This window comes from Elgaria multicarinata, chromosome 10 (genome assembly GCF_023053635.1).
Source record: "Elgaria multicarinata webbii isolate HBS135686 ecotype San Diego chromosome 10, rElgMul1.1.pri, whole genome shotgun sequence".
Lineage (NCBI taxonomy): Eukaryota > Metazoa > Chordata > Lepidosauria > Squamata > Anguidae > Elgaria > Elgaria multicarinata.
The window spans coordinates 50,709,750-50,727,849 of record NC_086180.1 but is presented as its reverse complement, the minus strand read 5'-3'; the positions used below and the strand labels follow the sequence as shown (position 1 = coordinate 50,727,849).

At 41.7% G+C, this 18,100-nt stretch overlaps 1 protein-coding gene across 6 annotated transcripts in view; it reads right to left on the bottom strand.

Annotated features, from left to right (window-relative positions):
• Positions 1-16,058, bottom strand: part of TMEM131L (transmembrane 131 like) — an 81,498-nt gene extending 65,440 nt beyond the window's left edge. For 3 of the 6 annotated variants that reach the window (XM_063136251.1, XM_063136250.1, XM_063136249.1), the window contains exons 1-3: positions 15,802-16,058; positions 14,671-14,741; positions 6,874-6,917 (exon numbers count right to left, since the gene is read on the bottom strand). In XM_063136251.1, coding sequence (XP_062992321.1) covers positions 6,874-6,917; positions 14,671-14,741; positions 15,802-15,940 — 254 coding nt within the window. In that variant the 5' untranslated portion in view covers positions 15,941-16,058. Of the gene's footprint in view, positions 1-6,873; positions 6,918-14,670; positions 14,742-15,801 lie in introns of those variants that run through there. The other 3 variants (XM_063136248.1, XM_063136252.1, XM_063136253.1) reach the window with 2 other exon arrangements.
• Between the last annotated feature and the right edge of the window lie 2,042 nt (positions 16,059-18,100).

Below are 18,100 nucleotides of genomic sequence, written 5' to 3'. Positions count from 1 at the left end.
CCCCAAAGCTTCTGTACTGTAGTGCCCAAACAACTCAAAGGAACACGAAATTGTCAGGACAAAACACAGAATCAGCCCAGCAGGCAATACCCCTAAAAGCAATGAACTCCAATTTCCTATATTTAAGTTGGCTTTCATTCTCACAAAAATAAAAACACTTTTTATTGGACTTTAGTGAAAATTGGCCAGGTGAAATAGAAAAATGATTCCAAAGCCTCCTGGCAATGCCAGACACAGTGAAAGGCACAGTTCAAAACATCTGGAGGGCATCAGGTTAGGGAAGACTGATATAGTGGGATAGCTATATAGTGAAGTGATTCACAAGAAAGAAAACGTTATTACTTAGAATGTAGGTTAGTTTGTTGCCATTGCCAAGTAGCAGGAGTTCATAGAAAGCTTTAATTCTACACTTAAACATACATGCACAGTACAGCTGACCAAGATCAGATGATTGCAATTTCATCGTTTTGTTTAAAAGCTAATAGAGGAGATAACAGAACAGTGGACTTGACGCTGGCATCTACTACACTTTCCCCCATCACTCGCCCCAAGTAACCTCTTTTCTCTCCTAAGAAAAAAGATCCATATTGTTTTAGAGGAAAGAAGGAAACAATGCAAGTTAAACTTGCCAGCAGATTCTGTACCAGCAATGGTTAAAAGAAATAGGAACATTTCAGTTTGTCTGTGGAGGGTTCCCTGCTTGTCTGACACAAACTCACAGATGTTGAAGGGAGCTCTAGAGTATGTTCTAAGGTTTAGTCACCATTCACATGGGTCACAGCTGGGCCTATCGGGCCATACCATTGCCCAGGCAATCCTGGGCAACAGAGAGGAAATCCTGCCAAAAACGAAGTCAGCATCACTCATAAGAACATCAGAAGTGCTCTGATGCTGGATCAGACAGAGGGTCCATCTAGTCCAGCACTCTGTTCACACAGTGGCCAGCCAGCCATCGGCCAGGGACCAACAAGGCAGGACATGGTGCAACAGCACCCTCCCACCCATGTTCCCCAGCAACTGGTGCACACAGGCTTACTGCCTCAAATACTGGAGGTAGCACACAACCATCAGGGCTAGTAGCCATTGATAGCCTTCGCCCCCAGGAATTTATTCAACCCCTTTTTAAAGTCATCCAAATTGGTGGCCATCACTACATCTTGTGGTAGTGAGTTCCATAATTTAACTATGTGCTGTGTGAAGAAGTACTTCCTCTTAATTGCCCTGGAACTCCCACCAATGGGATGGGAGATCCAGGACAATGGGATGACCCAGGGTTCTAGTATTTTGAGAGAGGGAGAAAAATGTCTCCCTATCCACATTCTCCATACCATGCATAATTTCGTACATGTCTATCATGTCTCACCTTAGCCTCCAATGATGCACAATCACAGAAGGAAGACCTGTAATGTGAACAACCTGGCCACCACTACTAAGCCCCTAATAAGCTAGGAGCAGTTTGGAAATTATTTCTCATTACATTTTTATCTCAGTGTTCCTCATAGGAGTTTAGGCTAGTGTACATGTTTCTCTCCCTGCGTCCCGCCACCTTTTGATCTGCACAACAACCCTGAGGGACAGGTTAGGTTGAGAGAGTAAACAGTTGAAGACAATACATTAATGGCACAATCCTTTGGGCTGTACTCCCAATAGACAGAGTGCTCTAAGTTCAGAGACCTCCACCTATCCTATGCCCTGCAATCCAGAGCCAGGCAGGATGAGAGGAAGATAGAGGTGTTTTCACCTCCATTCATCCAATTCAAATGCAAAAAGCAGCTAGACATGCCCATCTAGCTGACTTGCCTTTCATTGGGTGGGGAAGAGGCTGGAAAGCCCATTTGAGAAGCCCATAAGAGAAAGTTTCCGTGGTGACTTGGAAGGAAGGAGGGGCTGGGGAAAAGAAGAACCACAAGTGGATCTCTTCCTCTGCACTCGTAGCTCTATCAACAGACACATTAGAGGAGATCCATAGCATACCCAGACACTGCCTAGGGACCACAGGAATGCTCTTGTTGAGCAAAGTGAAGCATGGTTCCTTTAAAGCAATTGTACAGCACACTCAAATACTCCGAATTCTTACGGAGCTTTTCTAAAGTAGCAAAAACCACTGTTTTAACCAACAACAGTACTGTTGACTAACAGCTGTTGGTTAGCCAACAACTGAATTTAACCAACAGCTAAAAATTGTTCAAAATCCATAACCTTCCACAGCAGAGAAAATCAATGAAGCACAAGGCTGTGATTCAGAGAATATTATTTCATGTGTGGCATGATTATTATGGTTATTTTCCTCATGCTTTCTTTCAAGTTGTGAGAACTGTATAGAAGGAAAGCTGAGCTGAACCCAGGAGAATATTTTTGCATACAGAGCCTATTTCACACAGCGTATGCACCTCATGCTGGGCTTTGTGCATGTGTGTATAGAACTGCATGGTGAGTTTCTTATCATCCAGGGGCTGTAAGCTCAATAATATAATCTGGAAGGGTAAATTATGTATAGGTCAAGTTGCCTTTGAATTCTGTTCAAAATCTGGATTTTCAATTACTTCAGCCAACGTCTTGAAACACTTCATCAAGCCATTGGACCGACATATCACTTTTAGTCTGAGAGATGAAAAAACTGTTAACTCACCTAAAAAGGCATGGGTCATGTAGTGACCAAGCTCTGAATTAGAACAGTTGTTCAGTCCCTGGAACAAGCACTGAGAAAATGCCTAAAGGGGAAGCTTTGCCTGACCCAGCTCAGCCACAGTTCAAGTATCTTCAAGTTCCCCCCACCCCCACCACAGCATCCCATGTGATTGTGGACAGATCACCTCTGCCACAGCAAAGCATTTCCTACAAAAATTCTTCAGCTAGGTGGCAGGGAGCACACTCTGTTAAAACAAGGATCTAGTTTCAATCTTCTCTCGTGGAAATACACCCTATATTAGTCCTGAACATCTGAAGAATTCCATATCTCATGTGGAATATCTCATATGGAATATCTCATATTCATATCTAACTGAAGAGTATATTTTTTACAACATCTGTGTTAAAAGTATGTTTAGAGAAAGTCTTTTATTCTTTTCATGTAGAAAACTTTCAATAGGTTAATTTGACAATGTATTCAACTCCATCTCTTAGTTAAATGTAATTTAAACCATATGATTCGTGACAGTGTTTTATCCTTCAGCATACAGCAATGTCATTTAGATATTACCTAGTCTTCCTTCAAAACTCCACAATGATGATGTTTTGATGATTTCTGATCTGATTTTTATTTGATTTGCTGTGGGGGAAGACAATACTAATCTAGTATAGCAGCTTTTACCAGCTATCCAAGTGTAATATATATTTTATTACCTTTTTCATCGTCTAATATCTACTTTCCAAACATATTGAAGAAAGTAAATTTGGGTGATGCATTCACGTAACTTAACTTCTAATTGATTAGATTTCCTTATCTAATCAAAGTGCTAACTACCTCAAAAAGATTAAGTGTGTGACTAGAGAAAAACACAAGCTAAATCTTCCTTTTGATCCTCACAATTTATATTCTTGACCTGCCTACAATGCTACAAAGATTCCTGATAAAGGCTTATTCCAAAAGTTCTAGCATGGCGGACAATGCATGGGTAACTACCTCCACGTATTCAGTTCTAAACTAAGAGGGACTACTGGCATAAAGGAAATAGATTTATCACCACCTAATCTTCACATCACTTTAAATTACCTTAAATAGATATTCTGAGGTACATACATGCATGCACGCACAGGAAGTCAGTTCTCTATGCACCACCAGTTATTTCTAAAATTAGCTCAGGCTTCTAAAAGAATACAGTATTCGATATTACTATCTTACATGTTGACAATTTACTGTATTCTATGCTTGTTAATCATAGGATATTTTATCACCTTTTTAGAAATTGCAGTGTGTTCACCTTTTGCTTTTAGTCTCCATCTGCTTTGCATTTGTTTAAGCAACATCACTAATAGCTAATATCACCAATAAAAACTATCCAACGAAGACAGGTAGCATTCACTATGGGCGCATCTACACCAAGCAGGATATTCCACTATGAAAGCGGTATATAAAAGGCAGGAGCCACACTTCTGCTTTATAGTGGTATTGAACTGCACTGACAATAGTTGGGGCCCATTGAGATATGCCAAATACCACTTTCATACCGCTATATCCTGCCTGGTGTGGCTCCTGCCTTTTATATACCACTTTCATAGTGCAATATCCTGCTTGGTGTAGATGAGCCCTCAGTTGGCTTGCAGGTAGAGGTAGGCCACCCAAGATTGAAATAATGAAACCTAGGTGAATAAAAAGGTTGTTGTCCCAGGGAATTTTATTTTATTTTGAAATAAAATTAAAAATAGAGGGGGGAAACTCCAACAACTAAGAATACGATTACAACAAGTTCACTAAAGAAATAAAGGAACTCACTGATTATAATCCTTAGTACATCATGTGAGACAGCTAGACTAAAACAGGCTAAGGAGCAACTCGTTAAAGAGAAATTGACAAAATTCACAAATTCCAAACAACAAATAAATGCAGTGCAATGGTGCCTTCATATCTTTTTTGAAATTAGGATTTCTTGCTTGCTGTACTTGCTGAGCAACTTTGTAAATAAACATGGTCTGCCAAATTTAATCAATCATCTGCATTGGGGACTTCCAGTTACACTCTATACACGACCTTGCCACTATATACAATTTCTTGAAGAACATCTTTATGCAGGAACCATGGTCATGGGTTCAAAATGATAAAGAACCATAACTTTAGAAGTGTTGAACTGCTGAACATTCCCAAAGATGAAGAATGAACCAATCTGACCACACTCCTTCCAACAGTATTGTCTATAGCAGCCTACCCCAACCTGGTGCCCTCCAGATGTGCTGGCTGGGGAATATGGAAACTACAGTCTCAATGCTTCTGGATGGCACCTAGTTGTGGAAGGCTGGACTATAATTTGAATGTATTAGGTGAAGTCTTTTCGGGGCAATGCACCACCTATTGAGATATTTGTTTTGTGCTTCTTTTTATTAGTGTTGATTAGTGCAATGAGCAGGGGTTGGCGTCGATGGCCTTGTAGGCCCCTTCCAACTCTACTATTATATGATTCTATGATAAATAGCAGAATAGGTCTAGTTACATCACCAATAACCATCTTCCAAAGACTCATCTAAGTCATCCTTCCATGCCTATACATGGGTTGGTTGCCTTCCTGGCACCAAAGAGACACCCCAGCACTACCTGGGATAGAGCTGGGGGTGCCACAAATGAAGAGGGGCTATTCCTGTTCACTAAAGGCTACAAATGAAGATCTTAATACTCAGGCAGGTTTTCATGCATAACAGCAGTCCTTAAGTTAACTTTTAAAGCCAAAATAACCTGAGACCAGGGAAAAATCCACATCTTTAATTGAACCCAGAAATGGACCAGCAGCTAGTATGGTTTTTTAACTGGCAAGTTAAGCTCAATATCCAGCCCGAGTTAACAATCTAGATACTGACTTTTTTTTACTAATCATCTTACAAACCATCTTCAAGGGTGGCACTACTGACACTGCATTGTAGCAATCCACATGGATTGCTGCTTTTGTACTCTGCTGTTACTTAGGAAGATAAATTACTTTCAAAGTACTAGCATATGCCAAGAGCTATTCATAGCCTATCATGCATGTTCTTGAACAGGCAACATCAGACACTTATTTATGTTAACGGGAGGCCTGAAAATGGCCAGTGCAATGCTGAGTGGATTTCAGTTTGGGAAGGAAATATTCAGAAAAGTTAATGTATCAACATACATGTCAAACCAGGCTCCACTGACAAAATCCTCCCCCTCCCTGGCAGAAATACAAGGAGCAATGCAACTACCATCTGCTGTAGGCATTAATCGCTTGCTGGCAAGGGTAGGGTAGAAGTAATTTGTTTCCACTTTAGATAACAAGCCAGAAATAAGCAGAAATAATGAAACTGAATTCGGTTCTAAATTTAAAAACACACACCAACAAGACCCCTTTCACTTCTGCATGGGCACGTCTGTATGGGCACTCTGAAATTGAAAACTATTTTATTTATACAGGCTCAAGTACTTTAACATTTTCAAGAAATTAAAATGGTAAAATAATACAAGAGAAATGAACACTGTCCAACAAGCATGTTTTATTTATTATTTATATAGTGCCATTAGTGTGCATGATGCTTTATAGAATATAAGGGAACAGATCCCTGCCCCAAGGAGCAAAACTGAGGAAGAGGAAGCCATGGTAAACAGGGAAGCAATAAACAATTGTTTCAGTTTCATGAGCTTAGGCTTAGTTACAGATGGGCATTGGAACTAGGGAGCTGTCCCAAAGGCTTTATAGCAAAGCTCGGTTTTAAGTGGAGATTTGAAGGAAGCAAGAGTGGTGGAATCACACAGATGTTCTGGAAGGAAGCTGCATGCATATGGGGCAGCAATGGTAACAAGTCAGTTTTAATATTCATTTTATCACAATAAGAATAGCTCTGTGTATATTAGTTCTTCTACAGGTATGCCACTCTAGCACAGCAACTAAGATCGCGAACCTAGGCAAACCTATTTAAGATTAGGTTTCATGTTTTGTAAAATGGACAGCATTACAATGCAAATTTCAATAGTCAGTTCCATGTCTATATTATTTCCTAAATAAAAAGTCTCCCATAAGAGGTTCAGAGTAAGAAGATGAGGTCAAAGAAAATATTAAGTTCAACAATAATAAGCAAAATGTGAACGGCTAATCTTACATTTCTCTGGTTAGAATGTAATATAAATTAAATTATTCAAATTGACGGACTTCAGTGTTATCACATAAAACTGTGGAAATGTGGCTTACTGTTTCATGATTTAACTTTGCTTACCTTTGCTCTTGTGGATGTTCCTCCACATCCTCCTCTGTTTCAGCCTAGTAAATAGAGAAAATACCATAAAAGATTTTCAGCAAAAAAAAAAAAAAATGTTATAGAACATACAGTTGTACATTAGCGATTAGACTGCCAGAGCTATTCAATGACACTTTGACCACTGGAACTCCAGTACTGGGATTTTTTAAATACACCTCCTGCATTTTGCAAATCAGTGAGTATCACCAAAACATTATAGGATTTTTTTCCTAATGAGTATAATATTTGAGGAAATTGCACTATCTAGTAGTTGATCAGGTTTACTGACTTAACAAAAGTGATCTAATTTATTCTAAATTATATAAATATATTTGTCCAGGCTACAAGTAGCAACACCTTTTTTGCTTTTTGTCAAAGCAAACATACATCACTATTGCGAGGAATAAAACTACTCATGACATTTTCAAAAGGAAGCATGGGTAACTATGCCTTATTACTTCCATATGTAGCTCCAAATATGGTCTTCAGGAAATCCCACAAGCTCGTTACCACATAGATATGCATTAAAGAAACAGGAATCCTTTGTGGGGGGGGGGTTTCAGTACAACCTTCTCTCAGATATGGTTCTGTGAAATACTGAGCTATGTTTATCCTTTTGCATGTCTTAAGTAGTTCCACAGAGAGGACTGAGACATGAGCACCTAGGTACTTGCTTCTAAAGATTATCTTCTGTGAAACTAGCTAACATCCCATCAGTTGATCAAAAGTGAGATGATAAGATATGTGGAGAAGGTATCACTGAAGAGTCAAGATAAGATCAGAAGAATCACTTATAGATCGTAAACATAGAGGAAAAACACCAGGCATTAGGAACAAACAGAGACGACACAGAGAGGTTAACAGGCAAAAGCCAATGAATCAACAACATTTATGTATCAGCAACAATTTATCAGCAGCTGCTTGGAGACTCCTGGGAGAGTCGCAGAAATCATAGCTTCATACAAGAGTTGACAAGTGGCATTCCATTCATAATCTTAGGCCCTGGGAAAGCAAGGTCCCCAAAGCCTATTACTGGCAACCCTGTAATTTATTGCAAATGATGCTGGTGAATCCCATTCACAATTTTGGAACCCAGGCGGATATGCTCAAATCATACTTGGGCTTCCCAATTCCCTCTTGAGGAGTCCCTACAGACAGGCTTTGCTTGAGGACCAGGACTCTCAGTGATTGTCCCATTTGCAGCTGTGATAGCGTATCCCGTCTTCCTTGGCAGGGAAGTAGCAAGAAATTTAATTTCTTCCTATGGAATTCCCTGCCTTTGGAGATCAGCGCCTCCTGAAAACGTAGTTTCAGGAAGCTTTCTTTGAGTGACTTGCCCTCGTTCTACCAGAACTTGGACTTTTATCAGAAAGGTTCTTTTAAAAATAATAATTTTAATAGGGTGTTGTAATATTTTATTCTATATGTTGTGCACCACTGCAAAATGTTTTGTAAACAAATAAACAAACTAGGGATGGGGGAGAAATTTGTTGGATTCTCATTTTAATACAAGACTACCCAATTCACACCTCCTAGACACAGAACGAATGAACTTTGCTGATGACATCTGTACATTTCTAAGACTTGTGAAGGGTTTTGTTGAGAAGAGGGAATGTCTAACAAAATAAAATGTGTAAATTTGAGATGTGCACTCGAAGAAAGCATACATTTGAAAAATGCACACAAAGCAGCTTTTCTCAATGGAAAAATGCATATTAAAGCATACAAATAATATGCTCATTTTGTCATGGATACAAATTTCCATGCAAGGTCAAAAAGAACGCACAATATGAAGTGGGCCCTAGTCCAAATGAGCTTTGGCACTGGAAAAAAAATGAGAATCTTGATGAGATCGAACTTGACAGTTTTACCAATCACTGCTTTAGACTATCAGAATGTAACACACACACCCCTTCCATTCACATTAATATAAGATACACTTTTAACAAAACAATTCAAATTGTGTGCAGTCCCTGGAGGCTATAATAGCCTCAGCTTTGTTAGACAGATCTGGGTGTATGCGCACATGCACACAAAAAGAGATAACACACTTCTAATAAGCTAACAAGAGTAGCTGAATTATAGTCCCCAGGTCTAGTAAGCAATATCACTAATGTTTTTGACTTCCCCTAGAGAATACGCTAGCTTTGCTCATGAATCCTTTGGCAATCGATAAATATACAACTTCTTATGTTCCTTGTCTTTACTTCTGGCATAGTATCAGCATAATCAATGAATTAATTGCAGTTAATCATATGCTGCTCCATGTTACTTTTCTTTGAATTGCTTTTTTATTGCTATTGTAGCTGAAATTGTTTTAAATGGGGCATTTTTAAACCACTTAGAGATTTTATATTAGGCAGTATATAAGCACTATTAATAACTAAATAACATAGGCTATTCTGCAATAGGGTTTATATGTGATATAAATGTAAGTACAAATTTTCCAGGCCTCGGTCATGCATGTAGTGTAGTCAAAATACAAATGAACAAAGGGTTCATCAGCAGTCCTATTTGATTAACCTTATCAGGCTACAGGTGTTAATGAACAAACATACATAAAGATAGGACTCTCATCAGCTGCCACCCACTGCACCAATTCCTTCATGTATCTGGGGCAGCATTTGTATTTGAATAGGGAGCAGCTGCTTCATATTTTCAAAGTTGGCCTTACCAAACTTAATCTTCCTTGTTTTTTTAGGTTCCATTTCTTTAGGGTTCTCTTTTTAAAAATTAGTATCAACTTTTATTATAGCTGTATAAACTCTTTCATGTCAGGTCCTATTCCAAATACTTTTGGAAATGCCCATGGAGATTTAAGTAAAATATCTGTGGAAATTGCTAACAATTGAGACAAGAGAGGGTTTTTAAACACCTTCACAGCTACTTCATTTTATTTAATATATGCCCACAAACTCCACACAAATCAAAGAGGAATTACTGCCCCTTTAAAGAGAGATTAGCCAATGCTCCCACAAAGGAAAGTTCAAAGCAAACCAGCTATTTGTGGTTGCTTTCATATACAGTTTGGTGGTTTATATTCACATACAGCAATTACGGTTAAAATTGCATGTGCTTGTTTAAAGCACATGAAAACAACTCCAGTTTTACTGAGCCAGGACAACATGTGAGAGTTGCTAGCTGGGGTAAGGGGCATCAGAAACAGCCATTCCCATAAGGCCTTTCTTATTCTCTTGGAAAGTTACCTGCAGCTCATTCACTGAATGGGCTAGGACCCACTTAAGAATCCTCTTTAAGTTACACCTAGGAATTCAGATGAGCACACGCACAACATTTCTGAATGAATTCATAATCAATATGAGGGTTTATTTTCACTGCTGTTATAATTACTGTAAATACTGGCATACGAAATGGTCACTCACACAATTGCCTATGGCAAGTGAGGGCCATCGCCAAATGACCAGGTAAGAGAAGTTTACTGAAGCTGCTTCTTTTCCTTTTAGGCTGCAATCAGCTAAAATAGGCATAATGTGGGCAAGCACAATGACGGCTTTTGAACTTCCTCCACCTCACTGTTTGATTTATTCATACTCTTAAAAGAATATGGAAAATATATTCTATCTTTTTATGGGCATTCCAAAGTAATCCACCAATCTTTAAAGTTCCACCAGTCCTTAAAATAAGAATTTTGGAGTCTCAGTACTTTACAACAACAACAACGACAGAGTAATTCTCAATTCACTTTTTAGCCAATTCAATACTTTTTGTTAATATCTTGGAATGAGGATTACATATAAGATGAACAACAAAAGAATACAAGCTACTGGGAGAGATCAAACAACTGAACAATTAGGTCCAGTTTTAGAACCTAAAACTGAAATCCCTCCTTAAAAGGCATTTTAGGAAACAGCCATATATGGTCAAACACAACTCTTTCATTTGGAATCTACTTCTCCGAGCTCTTTTACAGCTATTATGAAGATATCTCTTCAATTCATTGCTGCATTTTAAAAGTGCAAGCAATGGAGATGCCTAAACCAAACAGACTATTTTGATACTAGTTTGTCTACAAGTACATATATGAATAGGCTGTCATGCTACTGAAGCTTTTCAGAGAGAAGGAATAAAAAGGACTGACGGGAAAGGATTAGAAGAGAAACTTGCCCACAAGGAGAAAGAATATTTGATGATATGGGTAAATAAATATTTTTCCTATCAAGTCAAAAAAGAAACAATATTTCTGGCATTTTTCAGGTAAAGACTCTTAAAGCTATTCTGGTGCCAAGGACATGATATAAAGCCTTACACGTCTTGGGACCACAATACCTGATGGAACACCTCTCCCAACATGAACCTGCACGTACACTGCCCTCAACAGCTAAGGTCCTCCTCTGAGTGCCTACTCCGAGGGAAACTCGGAGGATGGCAACAAGTGAGAGGGCCTTTTCAGTGGTGGCCCAATTATGGAATGATCTCCCCGATGAGGCTCGCTTGGCACCAACACTGTTATCTTTTCGGGGCCAAGTCAAGACCTTTCGCTTCTCCCAAGGATTTAACAGCATTTAACAACATATGCTAAGTTTGTTTGTTTTTTAATGGACCCCAGAACTGTCGTTGTTTAAAATGGATCCTGTTTTACACTGTTTTTATATTTTTGATGGTTTTAAATTTGTATACTTTTTAATGTTCACTGTTTTAACTTTTGTAAACCGCCCAGAGAGCTTCAGCTATGGGGCAGTTTATAAATTTAATAAATAAATAAATAAATTTGGCTTCTCATCAAAGCAAGCTAACTTTAACTGAAGACACTCAACACAGTATCTGGTTGAACATTTATAGGTCTTTGCCTATGAAACTGATGCAGTAGCCTGATTTACTTCAGGATATTAGGCAGGCGTGAAACAAAGGCCAAACCTGTGCAACATGTACTGCTGCTCTTCAGACAGGAAGAAATAGAGGTTGTGACAGCGCAGTGAAACAAAGGATCTGAAAGGACTTACAAGTCAACAATAATAACACATGACATTCCTAACTACAGTGACAATTAAGTTCTGCATTTTTATGTGCTCCATGAAATTTCAATGCACACAGGTCTAATTCAGATGCAAATCTAAACCATAGTTTAAATTATTGTGAATGACGTGTCGGGAGGCTCAAGTTTGCATGGACTCCTTCCCTCTCTTCTTTCTCTGCATGCAAGCTTTCACTCTAGAACAAAGAGCAGCTTTGCATTACATACAATTTTGGGGGAAATTGTGGTTTGTTCTAACCAAAGTTAGCTAACAAACTAACTCATTTCATGTACCCTGTTTTTCTTTTTCCAAAAAAAACCCTCAAAGCAGCTAACAAGACACACTCAGTACAAGAATATCCAAACAATCAATAGAAATAAAATACTGTAACAATATCGTAAGAACATAAGAGCCATGCTGGATCATACCAAGGTCCATTTAGACCAGCTTTCTGTTCACACAGTAGCCAACCAATGCCCACTGGAAACCCACATGTGGGACATGAGTGCAATGGCAGCCTCCTGGTCATTTCCCTCACCAAGTGGTGTGCATAAACATACTCTCTCAGATGCTGGAAGTAACATATAGCCATCATGACTAGTAGCCATTGATAGCCCTATCCTCCATAAATTTGTCTAATCCACTTTTAAAGCTATCCAAATTAAGTGGCCACCACTACATCTTGTGGTAGTCAATTCCCTAGTATAACTATTTCCTGTATAACTATTTCCTTTTATAAGTCCTGAATCTCCCACCAATCAGCTTCATGGGATGACCCCTTTGGGTTCTAGTACTATGAGAGAAGGAGAAAAATGTCTCCCTATCCATTTTCTCCACAAAACACATATCATGTCAAAACATATCAAAAACAATTCATCTCAAAAACGTAACTAGAATCTAACTAGAAGAACATTAACACTAAAATACTGATAAACACCACTACACACAATCTGTCAGTAACGCAGAAACATAGTATCTAATCATATTGGTCATACATTAAGTTATAAAAGTAAACTAAGTTAAATATGGAAGCATTAAGACAAAACAAGTAAGCAAATACCCCAGCATTTTTTTAAAAAAATGTAAAATTAATTCATCTTGCTGACACCCCACAAGTGAAATTACAAAAGAATAAACTGAACTAAATCCTGGAGCCTTCATCCACATCTGGGTGCTCTTCTCTCACAAAAGAAATCCAAGGAAAGGAGAGTAGTGCCCCCACTCTCACATGATAGCTGAAGAGGAAACATCGAAAGGAGCAAACCATCTTAGTCAACAGAGGATGGAGGCTCCGATGTCAGTGGGGCAGTGAATCTGTTCCGGCAAAGCACCTTGGAGAGCAGCTTTAGAGTTCTGAACAGTTCTCACCAACATTGGAGTCGCCACCAACCTACTCTGTTTTTAGTGTCATCTTAAAAGTCCTCCCACCACCAGCAATGGTATATACCTGCTCCCCAGAGGCCACTGCAAAACTAACACTCTGCAGCAGTTTTGTTTTCCTTTTAGTCCAAAAGGAAGAGCTTCTTCACTTGTGCAGATGGCGGAGGCAGCTCCAGGTTTGGGTAGAGTAATCTTGCATAGAGAACTAGTAGGCGAAACAGTGATGTTGAAATATCTGCCTCAACCTTCTAGGTGTTCCTATACTATATGTCCTGCTCCTCATATTGGTAATTGTGACAGACTTAATAAATATAACCCATCCCTGAAAGTCACAGTGGAACAGCACAATCCTATATGTTTTTATTCTCAAGTCCAACGGAACTTTTTCCAAACATCTGAAGTAAGTGGACATTGTGACTGGTCTAGCAAAGCCTATATCTTATATTGAGAAAATGAATTAATTCAAATTATATTTTTATATTTCCTTTTACGAAAATGGTACTTAAACTGTGAGCGGTTTGTTTTTATATCTGTATACAAAATCCAGAAAATTCTGTTTTAAGTGGCTATATTCTATCACTTTAGTAGAAATATTCATGAGAAAACTCAGCGTATTGTTCTACAAAAGGGGGGGGATAACCTGATGCAGTGCCTCACAGTGCATTTACAAACACAAATGAACTTACTAAAACTGAACTAATAAACTTTTCCTATGCATTTTATGTCATTCAATTTAATGAGATTTGCTCTCAAGTGAATATCAATAGGATTACAATCATCCCTGTAGAAACAATGCTGCAATAGTAGTATGTTAGCTGGAATTGTCTTACAAATATCAGGTGCAACATCTTGCAGCCATATCGCATGTTACTTGATGTCTACATTATTTCCCTTTCAGACCTTTAATGAAATAGAAATTGTTGCCAAAACTCTGGGAAGGTGATGCGGAAGCAGAGTTTCCCCCACTGAACGCTGCTACTGCCATCTCTACTGAAGCCACCATGACTTGCAAAATCATGCAGAGGACAAGGCTGCAAAGTGCAGGGAAGAATCAGACTGCCAGGGCTGGCCTGAGATATTTAGCTGCCTGAGGCAAAGGACAGGATGGCACCTCCCCCCTCCCATTCCGTGCGCAATAACTGACCAAATTGACAGTTAAACCTTCAACACTGGGGATGGAACAGCATCCTGTATCACACCTGAGGGCAGCAGGCTGGCTTAGAAGGCGCAAGGCAAATTGCACAGCACACACAGCGCTGAACTCCTGCTGCAGCTCCCAGCATCTGCAGCCTGAGGCAGCCACCTGACTCTGCCTAATGGTAGGGCTGGCCCTGCTGATTTGAAGACAGGCAGGGTGACTTCTCCCTTTAACCTGCCCGCTCAGCGCCCTCCATGTCACCCCACCAGCCCTGAATTTCCTTACCTGAGCAGGCATCAAGAGCTCCCCTTCTTCTGCTTGCCACAACTCCACCACGTTGGGGATAGGATCAATTGCTAGGTGAAAACAAGCAAACAAACAAACACCCATTCAGCGCCAAATCGCAATTTCAATCGAGAGGAGCCTCGAGGCCTAGATCTGACATGCGTTGGGAGTGGAGCTGGCGGAAGCCCTCCTCCTGAAGGATTGGGCCTCGCGCAGTGGGCGCTGCACGCATGAGACCCGGCTTTGTTTTGTTTCGTGCCTAGGCGAACAGGCGCTTCCATATTGAACGCTGATGATGATCACACGTGAAAGAATGGAAGACAGCAAAGCTGGCGCACAAAAGGTGTGCTTAGAGCCAAATTTTTAATCCTTTTTTTTGGGTCTTTACCGCAGAGGGTAAAGCTCAGAACCGGGCCTCCTCCTCCTCCTCCTCCTCCTCCTCCTCCTCTAAGCGGTGGCTGGGGAAGGGGCCGCATGGCTTTCTCAGCAGCGCGAGCCCTTGCAGCGTGTTACCCCCCCCCGTCCCCGGGGAAGAGGGGAGGGGGAAGAAGCAACAGCAGCAATGCCAGGCCGGGGGGGGGGGCGGAGAGGGAAGGAATGGAAGGAGCCACCACGCATTGTGCGTGTGTGTATATGAGTGTGACTGTGAGCGCGGCGTCCTTTCTCCCGCCGCCTCCCCGCTCCACTTACAGGTCTGGCCCCGTCACAACGTTGCAGCAACCGCGCTGCATCGACCCCCCCCCATACACCCCACGACCACCACATTGCATGAACGTTAAAAAGAAAAAGAGAGAGAGAGAGAGAGACGAAATGCAAAAAAGCCACGAAGCTCCCTCAAAGAGGCAGGAAGGGGAACTCGCTGAAGCTTCGCCCCCCTTGTCTTCGCCAGGCTAGGAACCACGAAGACAGCAGCGCAGCGCCTCTGCTGCAGCACAAAGGGCGGCTGAGGGAGGGCGGAGAAGCGGCTTCCTGGCGCTCTCGGGGGGCTCCTTTGGGGGGTTCACCTCAGCTTTCGCCCCACGCCGTCCCGACACCCAACGCACACACAACGCCGCCCTCCTGCTTCCCACGCCGCCGACCCGTCCTTCTGCTTGGACAATCGCCTTTCCTCCAACCTTGCGCTTTCCTTACCTTGGCCCTGCGCTTCTCCCGGGCGAAAGCAAGGCAGGAGGACCTGGAAGACGCCGAGCAGGAGGTTCATGGCCGTGGCGGTGCGGCGGTAGCTGCTGCTGCTGCTGCTACTCTGAGACGGGTAGCGCAGCCCCGCCATGCTGCTCCTCCTCCTCCTCGCTGCTTTCCTGTCTTCGCTGCGAGCTGGCTGGCTGGCTGGCGGAGCTACAGCTGTTGCTGCTGCTGCGGTGGCGGCGGCGGCCTCCGCCTCCTCCCTCCGTTCTGCGCGTGTGTGCGACAGAGATAGGGAGGCAGGGAGCGCGGCGCAGGGTGGAACATTGTCAATGAGAAGGCAGCCTTTCCCCTCCTCGCTGAGCTCCGCCCGGAGGCGGCTGCTATTGCCGCCGCCCAGAACACATGGAAGGCGGGCCCGAGCGACACACAAGAGAAAGAACGCAGCGGGTAAAGGAGGGGGCGGCGGGGAGGGGGGCGGCAGGCCCCGGGCAGGCGTATTGGGCCACGCTCTCAAACCCGTTATTTAGGCCTTCTGTTCCGCACAAGAAGAATTCAGCCCACACAGCTGCATTGGGGGCGGGGAACTTCCTGCAGCCATTGGAATCTGCAAAACAGACACAGCTATTTCATCTCACCTTTTTATCTCTTGATTATTTCTTTCTTACATTTTAAAATACCTGCTTTCATCCCAAGAGCTCAGGATGGCTTTCAAGATTCTCCAGCGACCCCCGCCCAGCCCCGAAATTTACCTCCACACATTATATGAGGAAGGTTAGCCTGACAGAGGAGAGTAACTCACATCCTCTTTCTATAAGGTAGGCGAGAGAGAGAGAGAGAGAGAGAGAGGGAGGCTGGCTGGCTGGCTGGCTGGCTGGCTCAAGTTCACCCACTCAGTTTTATGGCTGAATAGCTATGTGAACCTGAATTTTCTAGGTCGTTGTCTAGTACTCTAACCATTAGGCAACACAGGCATTGTTATCACTGGTGCAGTGACTGCGCCCAGAGAGCTTTGGCTATTGGGCGGTATAAAAATGTAATAAATAAAGACTAAGAACTTTGGATGGGCAATGTAGGAAGCAGGATTCTGGGTTTGATTTGGAAGCGCTCTTATTACGTAAGATAAGAGCACAAAATAATAAGGGGCCTTGTGGCATCTAAAAGTCCATGAACTTTCATGGACTGTAACAAGGGTGGGCAACTTGTCTCCCTCCAGATGTTTTGTCCTTACAACTCCCATTATCCCTCACCATTGGCAATGCTGACTAGGGCTGGTGGGTGTTGTTAGCCACAGCATTTGCAGGGCCACAATTTGCCCTTGCCTGGAGTATAGTATGCATCTGTTGAGGTAGGCACTTATCCACAAAAGGTTGTTAAAGTATTAAAAGACTCTTCTTGTTTTGTTAGTCTGTTGCAGCAAAAGCAACAATGTATCCAGAGTGTAACCAGTTCTAGATAACATGGTAGCTCTCTTATCTCCACAGTCATGGGATATGTCAATGCACTAGCAGAGAGGGAGAGTTGTTTGGAAATTGAGTGCTGTGTGAGTAAAGAAACATCGTTGCTAGTTTATAAATTATCTACCCAGGTGCAAGCCAATACTATACATTTGTTGCAATGATCTGTGGATTGAGCAATAAACATTTTGTTGTTGTTGTTACTATACAAGTTTACAAGAAGTAAGTCCCACTGAGTTCAAGGGGACTTACTTGCCCTTTAATGTTGTATCCCTAGAATGCAAATACCATTTACAAACAACACATTGGAGACAGGGCTCGGTGACAGCAAGGCCTAATCTACACCAAGCAGGATATTGCACTATGAAAGTGGTATGAAAGCAGTATATAAAAGGCAGGAGCCATACTACTGCTTTATAGCGGTATTGAAGTGCACTGACAACTTTTGGGGCCCGTTGACGCATGCCATATACTGCTTTCATAGTACTATATCCTCCTTGGTGTGGTTCCTACCTTTTATACACCACTTTTTAAAGCCATCCAAGTTGGTGGTGGTCTACCAACCTCTGTAATAAGGAGAACCTTTAAAATAAGTTCCTTTTGTTGCATTAAAGAGCTCCATCAGACTGGGGGAAATCACGTTCGCCTACCATTGCTTTTCTGACCTTTTTTTGTTGTTGCTTGATACTTCCTCCTTCTCTCAGGGAGAGGAGAGAGGAAGTAAAAAAGTTCACGTGCCCCATTCAGGGGCAACCTTTATCACACCGTTTCTCCTGCACACAGCAGGAGATAGTGGCAACTTATGTCTTTAAAAATAATATGCCCTTACCCAAGGGCTTTTTTTGTCACAC